The following is a 15763-nucleotide window of genomic DNA, read 5'->3' as shown; positions in this document are numbered from 1 at the left end:
TTTTTAAAATGATAGGTATTTGCTTCATGTCTAACTTACATCTCAGAACTTTGGTATTTTGGGGTTGCAAATATAAAACTGCATTTTTGCAGTATAGCATTTTGTGAAACGAGTTGATAAGAGATGATTTTAATGTTGGTCTTTTAAAAGGTATTCAGTTTTCATTAATTATATCCATATAGACCATGATATATAGGTTGCTATAAAATATGCAGCACAGTGTTATGAAGAACAAATAAGGAATATGAAAATCCTCAGAAAACTACAGGGTCCCACTAAAAATTTTGAGTTATGTTTTGTTTGTTGTTTTCCTGATTTTTCTTTAATACAGCTGACGTCTTAAACAGGGTTTACTATTAGATGCCAAATAAAGTCCTATTAAAATTTAAAGTTTTATTTTATCATTATTTATCATTAACAAATACTGATGGGCAGTCTTTTTGTAGGAGGAGATAGAAGATAAAATCAGATGAAGACTTGGGTGAAACTCCTATAAAAACTCTGACATGTTTGTAGTTTGCTCTTACATAATTAATTCCTCGAGAAGTCACCTGTTTCCTGTTTCTTTCTTCCCTGCCAGGCTATAAGCTAATTGGGGGTATGGACTCTTTTGAATGTGTCCTCCACTGTCTCTCCAGAGACAGGCACAGTGACAGGAACTTAGAAGCCACTCAAGGATTTATTGATATAAATTAACAAGATTGTATTTCATTGATTTTTTTCACCTTTTTTTTTTTTATTTTTTACAAATAGTTTATTGTCAAATTAGTTTCCACATAACACTCAGTGCTCATCCCCACAAGTGCCCTCCTCCATGCCCATCCCTCCTTCCCCCCACATCCATCAGTCCTCAGTTTTTGTCAGCATTCAAGAGTCTCTCAGGGTTTGCCTCTCTCCCTTTCCCCCACCATTTCCGCCCTTCTTCTCCCCCTTGTTCCTCCGTCAAGTTCCTCCTAATCCTCCTATACGTGCACACATATGATATTTGTCCTTCTCTGCCTGACTTACTTCGCTCAGCATAACACCCTCAAGGTCCATCCATGTTGCTACACATGGCCAGATTTCATTGTTTCTCATTGCCATGTAGTATTCCATGGTATAGATAAACCACATCTTCTTGATCCATTCATCTGTTGATGGACACTTAGGCTCTTTCCATGTTTTAGCTATTGTGGAGAGTGCTGCTATGAACATTGGGGTACATGTGCTCCTATGCCTCAGCATTTCTGTATCCCTTGGGTAAATTCCTAGCAGTGCTATTGCTGGGTCATAGGGGAGTTCCATTGTTAGTTTCCTGAGGAACCTCCACACTGTTTTCCAGAGGGGCTGTACCAGTTTACATTCCCACCAACAGTGTAGGAGGGTGCCCGTTTCTCCACATCCTCGCCAGCATCTAGAGTCCTCTGATTTGCTCATTTTAGCCACTCTGACTGGCGTGAGGTGGTATCTCAGTGTGGTTTTGATTTGTATTTCCCTGATGAGGAGGGATGCTGAGCATCGTTTCATGTGTCTGTTGGCCATCTGGATGTACTCTTTGGAGAAGTGTCTGTTCATATCTTCTGCCCGTTTCTTCACTGGGTTGTTTGTGTTTCGGGCGTGTAGTTTGGTGAGTTCCTTATAGATTCTGGATATTAACCCTTTATCTGATATGTCATTTGCAACTATCTTTTCCCATTCCGTTGGTTGCCTATTAATTTTCTGGGTTGTTTCCTTGGCTGTGCAGAAGCTTTTAATCTTGATGAGGTCCCAATCATTTATTTTTGCTCTTGATTCCCTTGCTTTTTTCACCTTTCTTTTTGACTACAAACTAATATCAACTTTTATTAAGCAGGAAATTATCACCTCTAGCTATTGCCACTTCTAACGTTTTAGTACATTTCTTTCAAGACTTTTTCTATGCTTATTTAAATTGTTGAGACCACATTATATATACAGATTTGTGCCCCGAATAATTTTGCTGAATATTATATCAATGTTTTGTTAGATCATTGAAAACTTTTGTAAATATCATTTGAAATGGCTATAATACTCTATCATACTTGATAGAATAGCATATTTCTTAGTTATTTCTAAAATTTTAGTATTTATTACCTTACTTTTGCTCTTGTAAATAATCCTGGATTTTAAAAAAAGTTTTTAGTACATTTTTTTTTCACCTTGGTATAGATTTCTAAAATGAGAATTACTAGGAAGTCAAAAATATGAACATTTTTAGAATTCTTAATTAAATTGTCAAATTATTTTGTGGAACTGTCGTATCATTTTTCATTTCTACCATGAGAGAGCCCATTTTTCAGCACTTTGCCAGACTTAATGCTATTTTAAAATCTTTCCTAATTTGGTAGAAGACAATGGTATGTTGTCATTAGCATGTCTGTGATTACTAGGAAAGTCAAACTTTTTTTCTCAAATGTCTATTAGCCATTTCCTTTTTCTCATCAGTAGTTTTCTTTTTTTTTTTTTTTAATTTATTTACACTTATTTATTTTTGAGAGACAGTGAGACAGAGCATGAGCAGGGGAGGGGCAGAGAGAGAAGGAGATACAGAATCTGAAACAGGCTCCAGGTTCTGAGCAAGCATTCAGCACAGAGCCTGACACGGGGCTCAAACCAAGTAACCATGAGATCATGACCTAAGCTGAAGTCGGATGCTCAACCGACTGAGCCACTCAGGCGCCCCTCTCATCAGTAATTTTCTGCTTATGTCCTCTTCTAGATTCAGTACTTTTTGATGTGCATTTATTTACTAAGGCTAATAAGCTACCACATATAAAACAAATACCATTTCACAGTTTTAAAAATTTTATTTTTCTATATGCTAAAGTTTTATTGTCTTTAATTTTAAAACAATTTTTAAATTGTTAATTTTTTGTTAATTTTAAATTTTTAAATTATGCAAGCGGGGCAGGGGCAGAGAGAGAGGGAGACACAGAATCTGAAGCAGGCTCCAGGCTCTGAGCTGCCAGCACAGAGCCTGATGTGGGGCTCAAACTCACAGACCTTGAGATGACCTGAGCCAAAGTCAGCCACTTAATCAAATGAGCTACCCAGGTGCTCCAATATGCTAAGGTTTTAAAGTCAATACTCATTGTGCTCGCTTTGGTAGCACACATACTAAAATTGGAACAATACAGAGAAGATTAGCATGGCCCCTGTGCAAGGATGACACTCAAATTCGTGAAGCGTTCCATATTTTTTTATACAATGGAATACTACATGGCAATGAGAAAGAATGAAATCTGGCCATTTGTAGCAATATGGATGGAACTAGAGGATGTTATGCTGAGCAAAATAAGTCAGGTAGAGAAGGATAAATACCATATGTTTGCATATATAGGTGGATTAGGAGGAAGTTAACAGAGGACGATGCAGGAGAAGAAGGGGAAAAATAGTTGGGGAGAGGAAGGGAGGCAAACCATGAGAGACTCTTGAATGCTGAGAACAAACTGAGGGCTGAGGGGGGTGGGGGAGACATGAAGGGGGTGATGGGCATGGAGGAGGGCACTTGTTGGGATGAGCAGTGTTATATGTAACCAACTTGACAATAAACTATTTAAGGAAGAAAAATAAATAAAGGGAAAACTAAAGAAAAATAAAGTCAATAGTCATTTTTTTTTTAAGTTTTATTTATTTAAGTAACCTCTAACACCCAGCATGGGATTCAAACTCATGACCCCACAATCAAGATTCTTAAGTTTTTCCTACTGAGCCAGTCAGGCACCCCATGAATAGTCATTTATGTTTATTATTTTCCTTTGCAATTTTTCTCACCGCTGTTAAGTTTAGAAAGTTCTCTATTAAGAAATCGGATAAATATTCCTTTTTCTCCCATATGGCTTTTAAGGGATTAATATGAAGTGTAGCAATTATGGTAATTATTTTGCACTTCAGTGTTTCATCTGTATGGAATTCGTATTGCTGAAATTATATGAAGGTGTAAAATTTTTTTTCCAAGTAGCAAACCAGTTATTCCAATACCATTTGTAGAGTAGTTCTTTACATTTCATTCTTAGTGTAGTCATTTATTTTTTATGACGCTTGTGTCAAGCCAGTTCTGCCATTACCCTAACTAAAATGATGCAGTGCACCGTTATGTACAATCATGTGTAACTGTAATGTAACCTAGGTTTCTGTGCTGTTTTACAGATTGAATGTAGAAACCGAAACTCCAAGGAGACCAAAACTCAGTTCTTTATCACCAGGGCCTGTTAAACTCCAAGAAGCATCATATTCGGATGCTAATCAAATTATCTCACAGAGCCCTTCTTCACATGGGACCAAAAAAGATTTAACTAAATATGTTGATTTTAAGGATATTAAACTGACAAATGTTAAGGGTAAGGCTGACCATGGCATTAAAAACTTTAGCGGTCCTAAGATTGCCAGATATGTGAAACCAACAACAGAAGGCCAGGCAAGTGAAAAACAGTGGCCTCATTTCCTCACCCATGGGGAGAAGGTAAAAGAACTCAAGAAAGAAGGGTACAAGAAATTTAGAGACAGTTCTGAAAAATGTGTTTTGGGAAAACGCAAGAGAATCCATTTTTCTCAGGATTGTAATTCCAACAAGGTAATCAAGGAATCCTTTGAATCTAGAAGAAGGAAGATCAGTTTCAAAATCCCAGTAAAATCCCGTGATACCCTCCAGAAGCTTGTAGAAGAAAACGTCTTCGGATTAGAGTCTAACAAGTCAAAGACTAAGCAGGAGAAGAAAGCGAGCCTTGAAGGTTCCCAAGCTTCATTAAATTTGACTAGGCACAAAAGTGAACATTTATTTTCAGAATCCGCATATAAGCAGGCTGTTCGGGAGTGGAAAGGGAGCTATCATGAGCATCAAGAAAGTAATGATTCAGGTTCCGGTGAAAACGCAATCCAGGTAAGGTGGTGCAAAATGAGAATGTCATTTGTAGCAAAGAATTTTAAGACAGTCAAGTTTGAGTTGTTTCTGTTACTAATAGTGATCACAGAGAGCAGATTCACCTTAGTCAGGAAGATGTGTTGGTTCCTTTATTTTACTCTTTAATTCCGACCTCCTTAGGAAGATAATCCCAGCAAGTATCAAGGAGCCTAAGAGAAGGTAATGTGTGAAAAGGGAGAAAGGGACGCTTACAGAGAGTCCTTTCAAGAAAGCACTGTGAGCACTGTGTCTCTTAGGCTCTTCTCTAACCCTGGTTACTATTGAACATCCAGGGCTTACTCTTCTGAATAGCTATTCCTCTAACGAGTCATTTTTGGAGTGCCACTGCCAGACACTGCAGTCACAGTCTCTGTTTTCACAGACTCCTTCAGGTGAGGAGGTCACCTTAAGTCTGATAAGTACTTACCCTTAACATGGGAATACAGAGCCAGGGAATAACGGCCTTGTACACCATAGAGGAGTTACTTCAGAAAGGTTTGCTGGACGGGGTCACATTTGAACTGAGAGCTAACGAATGAAAAGGAGTTATTCAGGTGGAGGCCAGGTAGGGTGGGATGGAAGAAGCAGGGATGTTCCGGGCAAACAGAACTACATATACCAAGATCCAGCCTGGAAAGCTTGGCACATCTCTTTTGCCTCTAAGTTACGCACTAAATCAGCATGTGTGGACTAGCTTGAGAACCTTCTCTCTCTAGCCTTGTTCCTGTAGCAAATAAAATTATTTATCTTTGTTTAATTTTTTTTTAACGTTTATTTTTGATAGAGACAGAGTATGAGTAGGGTAGGGGCAGAGAGAGGTGGTAGGGGGAGACGCAGAATCTGAAGCAGTCTCTAGGCTCTGAGCTGTCAGCCACAGAGCCCAATGCGGGACTCAAACTCATGAGCCATGAGATCATGACCTGAGCCGAAGTTGGACACTTAACCGACTGAGCCACCCAGACGCCCCTAAAATTGTTTACCTCTAAGAGAACTTAAGAACTTTGGAATTTCACAACTTCCAACAGCCTGACATTTAGAGACTGCCTATAAACAGGGGTGGTTGAACCTACCTGCTTTTAGGAATGAAGACTACAGCCTGCAGTATAGGATGCTTCTTAGGAGACACAGAGGGATTCTAACTAGGAGGCTGGAAGAGCTGGAGAGAGTACTTTTTGTTCAGTGAATCTGAAGGAGGCCAAAGAAGGAAACAATTGAGCTTGTTCTTTCTATGGCTTAAAAGAAAGCTGCAGTTTTCTTGTGTTACAACCAGTTTTCTAGAGTAAAATGTGAGAAAGGAGTTTGAAGTTGCAAGGATGTTCAGTGAACACTTTGGTGTCATTGCTTGATGTTCCCCTGTACTGTGCATCTAAGGGACAGTATGAGAATGCCCAGCAGTACACCTCACAGTCTCTTTTAGTCTCTAAATAGAATTACCACATAAATCAAAAGAGGTACATAGCATGAATATAAAATTGTAGGAGTAATCGTGGAGATTACTTTCCAGTTCTTGGCATTAACGCTCATCATGAACTGTTGTTCCTCTGATAGCAGTCTAATCCTCCTTAAAGTCCTTTAGACACAGGAGCAGCAAGTAAATATCGTTCTTATCTTGAATATATTCTCCTTAGCATATTATTGACAGTAGCTAATCTTCTTAACATTATGGTGGTTGTTTTCCTCACAAATTCCTCAATAGATAATTATCTTCCTAAAATAATGAGTGTACTTCACAAGGAAATCATTATTATTGCCTAGATTTGGTAATCCTGTTATTTAGCAATCCCATCATGCTTTCCTAGGAGAAAATACCTTCTTTTGTTTCTTACGTTTTAGAGCCTTTTGATAGAGACCCCTTTATTTGCGCTCTCCCCCTCACCATTGAGAACTAATGGTCCAGAGGTTTATGGTTCGTTGGCTACTTTTATTTTTATTTTTTTTATTTTTTATTTTTTTTTAATTTTTTTTTAAATGTTTTTATTTATTTCTAGGAGAGAGAGAGACAGCTTGAGCAGGGGAGGGTCAGAGAGAGAGGGAGTCACAGACTGAAACAGGCTCCAGGCTCTGAGCTGGCAGTCAGCACAGAGCCCGACGCGGGGCTCGAACCCACGAACCGCGAGATCATGACCTAAGCGAAAGTCGGACGCTTAACCGACTAAGCCACCCAGGCGCCCCTATTTTTATTTTTTTATAGGCCACTTTTATACACCGCATCCTAGTTAAAATCCTTACAGGTCTATGAGCAATTCAACAGTTTATCAAACATTAATTAAAACTGCCTATTATATATCAGGTATGCTTCTAGGTTCTAGGGATATAGAGATAAATAAGAGATCTTTACCCGCAAGAATTTCCCACGGAGGCAGATTAGTAGACAAATGCAGTTGTAGTACAGTGAAATAAATATTAGAGCCCTAAGAATTGGGCTGGTGTTAGTGTAAATTTGGGGGTGAGTTAAGGAAGGGCTGACTCAGTGGAGATTCTTGAGCTTGGTGTGAAGGGTGTGTAGAGCAAGAAATAAAAGAGCCCTAGAGGGCCAGTGTGGTAATGGTACAGTCATGAGATTGCCCCATGGCAGAGTGTACATGGGGACCTAAGTCGTTCAGCATGACTTGAGTTGTAGAAAATCTACATCTAGGAGAGGGAGTGGGAGAGGAAGCCAGGGTTCAGGCAATAGATTACTTTGTATCCCATGGGGAAGATTTGTTTTGTTCTATCTTGTATCCTTTAGGTGGTTTTGAGAGCCACTGAAATAGAACCAGGGAAGCAGTATAATCTGGTTTTCAGTTAAGAGTCACTCCAGCAGATAAAGCCAGTTACTCTCATTATTGATATTCCTTTTTATCATCCCCAGGGAAGGCCGTATCCCAGTTCATTTATTTAATAAAGTGTGGCAGGAGGAGGCAAACAAATGCCCACTGAGATTTTCTTTTTTAATAGGGAGAAGTTTTCAGGAACAATTGACCAGAACTTTTTGGTTTGGAGGAGTGATAGAAAATCCATTAAAGTCACTGGAAGTGGACTGTGGCCCAAGAGAGTGAAGGGTAGTAGTGACCTAAGTAAATGAACAACAAGACTTTAAAAATAGTTGCAGGAAATTCTGATAATATTCTTAGCTTGTTTGACACTTCTGAATTGAAGAGAACCTTAAGGATCTGGTGAGATTTAAAGTCAAGTGGAGAAGAGATGGTAAAATCCACGGTCATGGAACAGTAAAGCTGTAATGAGCCTATGTGTATGATATATATGGTACGATAGCACGTGAGGACTGGTGTTGTGAATTTAGGATGGAAGCTGAATTCCCAGTGAAGCAACATATATACTTGTTTAAAGAGGATATGTAGGGGCACCTGAGTGGCTCAGTCAGTTGAGCATCTGACTTTAGCTCAGGTCATAATCTCATAGTTCGTGGGTTCGAGCCCCATGTCAGGCTCTGTGCTGACAGCTCAGAGCCTGGATCCTGCTTCAGATTCTGTGTCTCCCTCTCTCTCTCTGACCTTCCCCTGCTCATGCTCTGTCTCTCAAAAATAAAACATTTTTAAAATTTTTTTTAGAAATTAAAAAAAGAGAATATGTAATTCATACCTTATATGGCTGCCTGTAACATACATGTGAGTTTGGTGTTATTTTGCAGAATTCTTAGGAAATGATTTGATTTAGTAGTAGCTTTTGGTGAATTCCCTATTACCTGTACGTAGGGTCAGGTAAATCTCATCTGCTTAGTGAAAGTGCCAGTAAAAACTTGGATAGAGATTTTCAACCTTGGCTAAAACACAAAAATTAAAACACAAACCTCTGGTGCTCTACCCATGTAAAATACAAATATGCATTTTTTTCAGCTTTTCTCCTTCAGCCATGTCATAATCTTCAGGTTCCCTTTGTTTTCTCATATTACTTTTATTTTTATGTTTTGAGAAGATTTTAAGTAATCTCTACACCCAGTGTGGGGCTTGAACCCACAGCCCCGAGATTAAGAGTCACATGCTCTGCCTACTGAGCCAGCCAGGCCCCCCTGTCATGTCACTTTTAAAAGTGGGCCAGCTACTCCTGGGTGAAAATTTCCCACCACTGAAGGCCAGCTTGTTGACCTTGGTCATAGTTCTTTCTGTTTCTCAGGGTGGCATACAGTTCTGTTCTTAGAATACACATATTTTTAGGAATGTATATATGAAGGAGTAAACTTTAAAGAATTTCTGTCTTGTTTCATTGACTTAATAGAATGAGGCTTTTTATTCTAGGGGCTTCTTTCTAGGGACAGTTTGCCCCTTAGAGAGGCATTTGGCTTTTGACTCGATGGAGACATATTTGATTGTCAAGATTGGGAAGGAGAAGTGCTGCTAGTGTCTAGCGGGTAGAGGCATGGTATACTGTTGAATCGTAATGCACATAATAGCCCCCAAAACAAAGAAGTATCTGATGCCCCATGTAAATAGTGCCAAGGTTGCAAACCCTACCCTAGGTGTATGCTTCATCCTTAACTAATGAAATTACTTTTCATTTCAGAGTTTTGAAGCTCCATGTTGTTCTTCAGTGTCACCTGAAAGTATTCAAGATACAGATCAAGAGGTTACTGATATCCTTATTTACTTTGAATATTTTAATGAAATTAAGTCAAACAGTTCCTACATTTATAAATAAAAAAATGACTGTAAAAACCTTGATAATATGAAAATAATAGTGATATCTCTACTTAATATGTAAGTTTATGAAGTTGTGAAAAACTGTTGGGAAGAATAGTTACATCTACCTGATCACCTTTTTGTCTTTGTTTTTAATAAGCTCTAAACTAGTTTGAATAAAGAGCAGGGAGCCTGGGGCCCACAAGTTACGTGAATTCTGATTTAATGCTATCACACTTTGACATGCTTATACGTAGGCTTGCCAAACTGCATTGTGGTATTAACTGGTTGGCTTTATTTTTCTCATCAACGATAAGATGAAAATGTTAGTGATAATGAGAGTGCATGCATAAAAATGTATATATATTTTTTAATCTCTTGTTTCATTTCCCAGCTGGAATCTCATGAAATTATTGCATAGAATTTTATGTTTCTTGGTTCTAAATTAGAGTTAAATTCATGCAACACTTTGTTGCAGTTTCTTATTTGAAGAAGACTTTACAACCATATTGATTGCTTTTTATTTGTGATAGTCAGTTGTATTTTTTTCTCTTGTGGGTCAGTGCTCTTTGAGAGAAGAAAGATTTCTCACCCTTGCTCTAAAGCTAGATTATATTTACAATTCTTCACATCAAAATATATCAGGGAGTTACTTCCCTGAAGTGAGAAGCATCTTAAAATCTAGATTTCAGTTTTTGATGACTCATAAACAGTCTTAGAAGTCTCTAGAAGAGGCTCATCATCCAGATGAAAACATAGTTGACTTTCAAAGGACATTGAAGTGAAGAAATGGGATGAGGATGAACTTATTTTGAAGGGCTACTATGGACTAGGTTTTGTGCAGGGAACTTCACATTATTTCACTCAATCTTCACAAAACCACTACCAGGAAGTAGATATTTAACATTCCTGTTTCGCAGATGAACAAATGGAGACCCAAGTTAAATAATGTGCTTGCCTAAGGTTACAGAAGTAGTAAGAGAAGAGCTAGTTTCAAACCCCTGCATTATGTTTATAAATCTGTATTCTTTTGCCATGTGGCCTCTGTATTTTTGTAATTGTTTTTCACAAACCATTTCATCATCAGTGAATTAATTAGAATTCATTGCTTTCCAACCTCTTTAATCTTCAGAAGAGATAATTCAAAATATTTTACTGTGGGTCTTTTACCATTTAGATGCAAATAGTGGAAGAGCTCCATGCTGCACGTGCGGGGAAAAGTGTGGATTTACCTGTGGTTTTTTCTTCTGGGGAGTTAACGAGCATGGAGATTGACTTGGTGGACGATGATGTACATTCCTCTCCTGGTATATCCTATATGTAGATGATGATGTTTATGATCTCCTACACTTTCTTAGGAAGTAATGTGCCAACATTCAATTTTTATAATATTTAGATGAAAGACGTTAAAGTGTGCTCATTTGAAATAACGAAGTATGGTATATTTTTTTTCTAGCAACAGAAATCAGGTCAAATATTTATCTTATCACATTATTGGGCACTTAGCCATATTTTTGCTAAGGACCAGTAATCATAGTTATCTATTATTCTGCTATCAGTGATCAGCGTTGTCTTTTAGTCTTGGTCTTAATCATAATTTCAGCTTATGTAAAACACTGATAAGAAATAATGCAAATTGCTTAAAGGGATTATATTCATGGTTTTCTTATTTATGTAGTAAAGTTTTGATCATTCTTACTATGGGGAGAAGTTAATGATAGATATTATCCAAAATCTATTAGCATACCTGTTTGAGTTGTATTTATAAAAATAGTAATGCTACATCACATTACACTTTTCAGTTTGCTAAGTGTTTTCCTGTGCGTTAACTTGTCTGGTCCTCACGATGGGCCTGTGAAATAACGCTGGTGTTATCTGTTTTCTTTCACTTTCACCTGTTTATCTTTTTAACTACATTCTACTCACCATATATTAAAATTAGCTTATAAATCCTAAGTGCACAGCTATTAGCGATGCAGAGTGGGGCTTGGGAACCTAGTTAACTGCTGGGGCCACTTCAAATTTAAAATCCACTCAAACAATTCATGATGTTTTACTGGTAGATAATTAAACATTGATTAATGTCCCTTTAAGGATTAAACACAGTTTTGTTTTTGTCATCTGAAGGCAGTCCTTAAGAATACCATCAAAGTTCTGGGGTGCCTGGGTGGCTCAGTCAGTTAAGCATCTGACTTCGGCTCAGGTCATGATCTTATGGTTTGTGGGTTCAAGCCCCACATCAGGCTCTGTGCTGACAGCCAGCTTGGAGCCTGGAGCCTGTTTCAGATTCTGTGTCTCCCTCTCTCTCTGACCCTCCCCTCCTCATGCTGTCTCTCTCTCTCTCTCTCTCTCTCTCTCTCAGAAAGAAATAAAACATTAGAAAAAATTTTTAAAAAAAAGAATACCATCAAAGTTCTATGATACCAAATTTTAGTTATTATATAAGTCTTTTTTTTTTTAATTTTTTTTTAATGTTTTATTTATTTCTAGGAGAGAGAGAGACAGCGTGAGCAGGGGAGGGTCAGAGAGAGAGGGAGTCACAGACTGAAATAGGCTCCAGGCTCTGAGCTGGCAGTCAGCACAGAGCCTGACACGGGGCCCGAACCCACGAACCGCGAGATCATGACCTAAGCGAAAGTCGGACGCTTAACCGACTAAGCCACCCAGGCGCCCCTAGTTATTATATAAGTCTTTTATTAAGGTCATGAAATCCTAACTTTGCTCTTTTTCTCTAGCAAAAAGTGTTTCAGATAAAAAGCTTCTAATTGTTATTGACACAAATATTCTGATGAATCATCTCAAATTCGTTAGAATTTTGAAGACAACAGAAGTCCCAGGTATTTATAAAACGTGATTCTGATTTTCTTACTTGAGTTCATATTTTATATCAGCAATGATATGGGGTATTTTTTTTCCACAAACACATTTGGATAATCTATGAAGTATATATGTTAATATATATGTTAATAATCAGCATAAATTAAAAAAAGAGCCTTGAGTGGTTAACCTAACAATCTAAACTTATTTTCTTTGATCTCCAATGATATTTGTTTTTGCAACATTTATTTGATACTTCTATTTGTTTTTAATATCCATTTTTATGTATTATCTCTTCATTTATTAAAAACAATTTTTAATGTTTGTTTATTTTTGAGAGAGTAGGGGAGGGGCAGCGAGATAGGGGGACAAAGGATCTGAAAGGGGCTCTGTGCTGACAGCAGATGCCCAATGCTCTGGGGCTCAAACTCACAAACTGAACTGTGAGATCATGACCTGAGCTGAAGTTGGACACTTAACCCACTGAGCCACCCAGGCGCCTCATGTCATCTCTTCATTTAGACTGTGAATTCCTTACTTCGAAACTTCTAATTCTCCTACAACAGTTCAATTTAGTACCTAAATAAATATTTGTTGACTTCTAAGAAATATTTTTTATTTTTCAGGCTTTGATAGACTTGTGTTAATAATTCCCTGGGTGGTTGTACAAGAGCTAGATCGTATGAAGGCAGGAAAACTACTAAAACATGTCCAACACAAAGCTATACCTGCAGTTCATTTCATCAATGACAGTCTCAAAAATCAAGATAAAAAGCTATGGGGTCAATCAATACAACTCGCATCTCAAAAATTTTGTAAGTATGGTTCTCTTAGGATGTTTCCTGATTAAGGTTTATTTGGGTGCTGACTCATGATTGTAGGGAAGTGGTGCAAAACTTAAAAAAAACTTTGTAATTGGGGCACAATTGGCTGGCTCAGTCGGTGGAGCAAGCGACTCTTGATCTCAGGGTCATAAGTTCGAGTCCCACATTCAGTGGAAGGATTACTTAAAAATTTTTTAAAAATCTTTATTATTTTTTTTAAAGTTTATTTATTTATTTTGAGAGAGAAGAGGGAGGGAGAGAATGGGGGAGGGACAGAGAGGGAGGAGAGAGAATCCGAAGCAGGCTCTGCGCTGCTAGTGCAGAACCCGAAGCAGGGCTCAAACTCACAAACCATGAGATCATGACCTGAGCCAAAGTCAAATGCTTAAGCAACTGAGCCACCCAGGTGCCTGATAAAAACAACAACAACAACAACAAAAATCTCTAAAAAAAAATTTATAGGGGCCCCTGGGTGGCTTAGTCGGTTAAGTGTCCGACTTTCGCTTAGGTCATGATCTTGCGGTTCGTGGGTTCGAGCCCCGCGTCGGGCTCTGTGCTGACTGCCAGCTCAGAGCCTGGAGCCTGTTTCAGTCTGTGACTCCCTCTCTCTCTGACCCTCCCCTGCTCATGCTGTCTCTCTCTCTCTCTCTCTCTCCTAGGAATAAAAAAAAATAAATTAATTTAAAAAAAAGATTTAAAAAATAAATAAATAAAAATTTATAATCATTGGAATGTGAAATGGCCAGATGTAGTGATGGTTTGAGGTATTCTATTAGGTTTGGTTCAGTAGTTTTGATTTTTATTTTTCTGCTTCTCCTAGACTTTCTTAGGTTATATTTCACAGACAGTTACTGTATAGTTCTATAGGTATAGTTTTGTATATTACAGTACCTTGGATTCTTTTGTGTGTGTGTGTGTGAATATCATTGTTGAGTGATGAAGCCTGTAAGCCATCTAGGTTTCAAATCTGTCACTGTGTGCAGTTGGTATAATGCAGAGAGAGGCACTGTTTTCCTCTGGTTTGTCAGAATCTGTAATTAGGAGGTGTTTCTATAATAAAGGTCTATAGATTTTCTTTTAAGTCATTTTTAAATCAGTCGAGTCTTAGGACCTAAGTATATTCTTTATATTTTATATGTATAACTTGGTGGAAAAAAAATCTGTGTGTAAAGCAACACTGTTGCCTCTGCACAGTTTATACATATATTTAGAGGATTTATTTCATTCTTTAACACTTTGTTTCTTCTTAATTCAGAATTATGTATGTATTATGTACATTTACCCTATTTTAAATATTGTGGATGTATGTTTTCTGCTATACTCATATATACCATAAGACATTCATCCTATGATGAATCCAATCATGATATTAGCCCTGTTAGCAGTTGTTAGTCTCATCTTTGGAGAAAAAGGGCCTCTACCACTCATTCATTCATTCATTCATTCATTCCATTTACAAATACTTATTAGCTCTTAGTATGTTCCATATACAGTCCTTATGTATTTTGAGCATGAGCTTCATGTAGTATGTTTTAAGAGTTTTCAAAGGGAAACCACAAATATCACTTATTAGAGTTAAGAAAATACCAAAGTGTTTGAACATTTTTATTAAATCGAACATCTTACATGGTTTTTAAAATTTTCATTATGAAAAATTTTAAATGCAGAAATAGAATAATGTATGAATCCCTGTGTACCTATCACTCATTTTCAGTAATTATCAGCATTTTGCAGGAACTCCTGCAGGAATTTGAAGCAGATCTCAGATATATGATATAAAATTTTTTTACCCATGAATACTTTGGTAGTGTTGCTAACAGACAGTACTTTTATTTTTAAAACAACCATACAATTAACAAATATAACCCCTCATCTAAACCATCATGTCAATAAAACCTCAAACCTTAAAAAGAGTTTGTTTGTTTTTACTCTTAATCTTTTATTTTATTTTTTTAGTTTATTATTATAAATTATATTTTGTTATATAATAGTATGGATAAGGATGATAATAATAGATAACACTTATATGGCCATTCTCCAGGCCCTTTTCCAGGTGCTTTAACAGCTAGGGATATATCATTCAAACCATATAGTACTTGTAAAATATACTCTTATTAGCCCTATTTTATAGATGAGGAAACTGAGACACAGAGAGGTTAAGAACTTGTCCTAAATAGCATAGCAATTATTTCAACAGATTTGCTTTGAAAGTTATTTTGGAGCTCACTTTAGAACAGATATTTTGGCCACCTTTATTACTTATAGATGATTTATAGATGTTTCTTTTGACTTTTCCATTTTTATGTACTTTTTGATGATTTAACTTGTTACCTATGTGCTGTTTTTGATCATTAAGGAGGATAAATTATAATAGTGGACTCAAAATTTGGTGTTGTTTAAATTTCTGGGTGTCTTCCTTGAAATTAATATGTCCCTTTAATGTTTGAATGGTATTATTTGATTTTAGTTTTATTAAATTGCTGAAGTTACTTTTAGTTATAAGGTTGTAGATATAATAATAGGTTATTTGTGTAATTATTTATATCACGTAACTTCTTTGTTTTTCATATCATCTTTCCTTCAGACTGATCATTAAAAACATTTTTTGT

The 15763-nt window shown here is 37.1% G+C and overlaps 1 protein-coding gene and 1 non-coding gene across 3 annotated transcripts in view; both read left to right on the top strand.

Moving 5' to 3' along the window:
* Positions 1–15763, top strand: part of SWT1 (SWT1 RNA endoribonuclease homolog) — a 96446-nt gene that overhangs the window by 12624 nt on the left and 68059 nt on the right. For both annotated transcript variants that reach the window (XM_039256609.1, XM_039256610.1), the window contains exons 5-9: positions 4147–4876; positions 9398–9460; positions 10691–10820; positions 12249–12350; positions 12957–13145. In XM_039256609.1, the coding sequence (XP_039112540.1) occupies positions 4147–4876; positions 9398–9460; positions 10691–10820; positions 12249–12350; positions 12957–13145 (1214 nt within the window). The remainder of the gene's footprint in view (positions 1–4146; positions 4877–9397; positions 9461–10690; positions 10821–12248; positions 12351–12956; positions 13146–15763) is intronic.
* On the top strand, positions 3091–3197 carry LOC120248321. The gene has a single exon (XR_005532556.1). It is a non-coding gene; the product is annotated as a U6 spliceosomal RNA (small nuclear RNA).

This window comes from Hyaena hyaena, unplaced genomic scaffold (assembly GCF_003009895.1).
Source record: "Hyaena hyaena isolate Hyena2069 unplaced genomic scaffold, ASM300989v1 scaffold_580, whole genome shotgun sequence".
In the NCBI taxonomy this organism is placed as follows: domain Eukaryota; kingdom Metazoa; phylum Chordata; class Mammalia; order Carnivora; family Hyaenidae; genus Hyaena; species Hyaena hyaena.
This window is presented reverse-complemented; position numbering and strand designations above follow the sequence as displayed.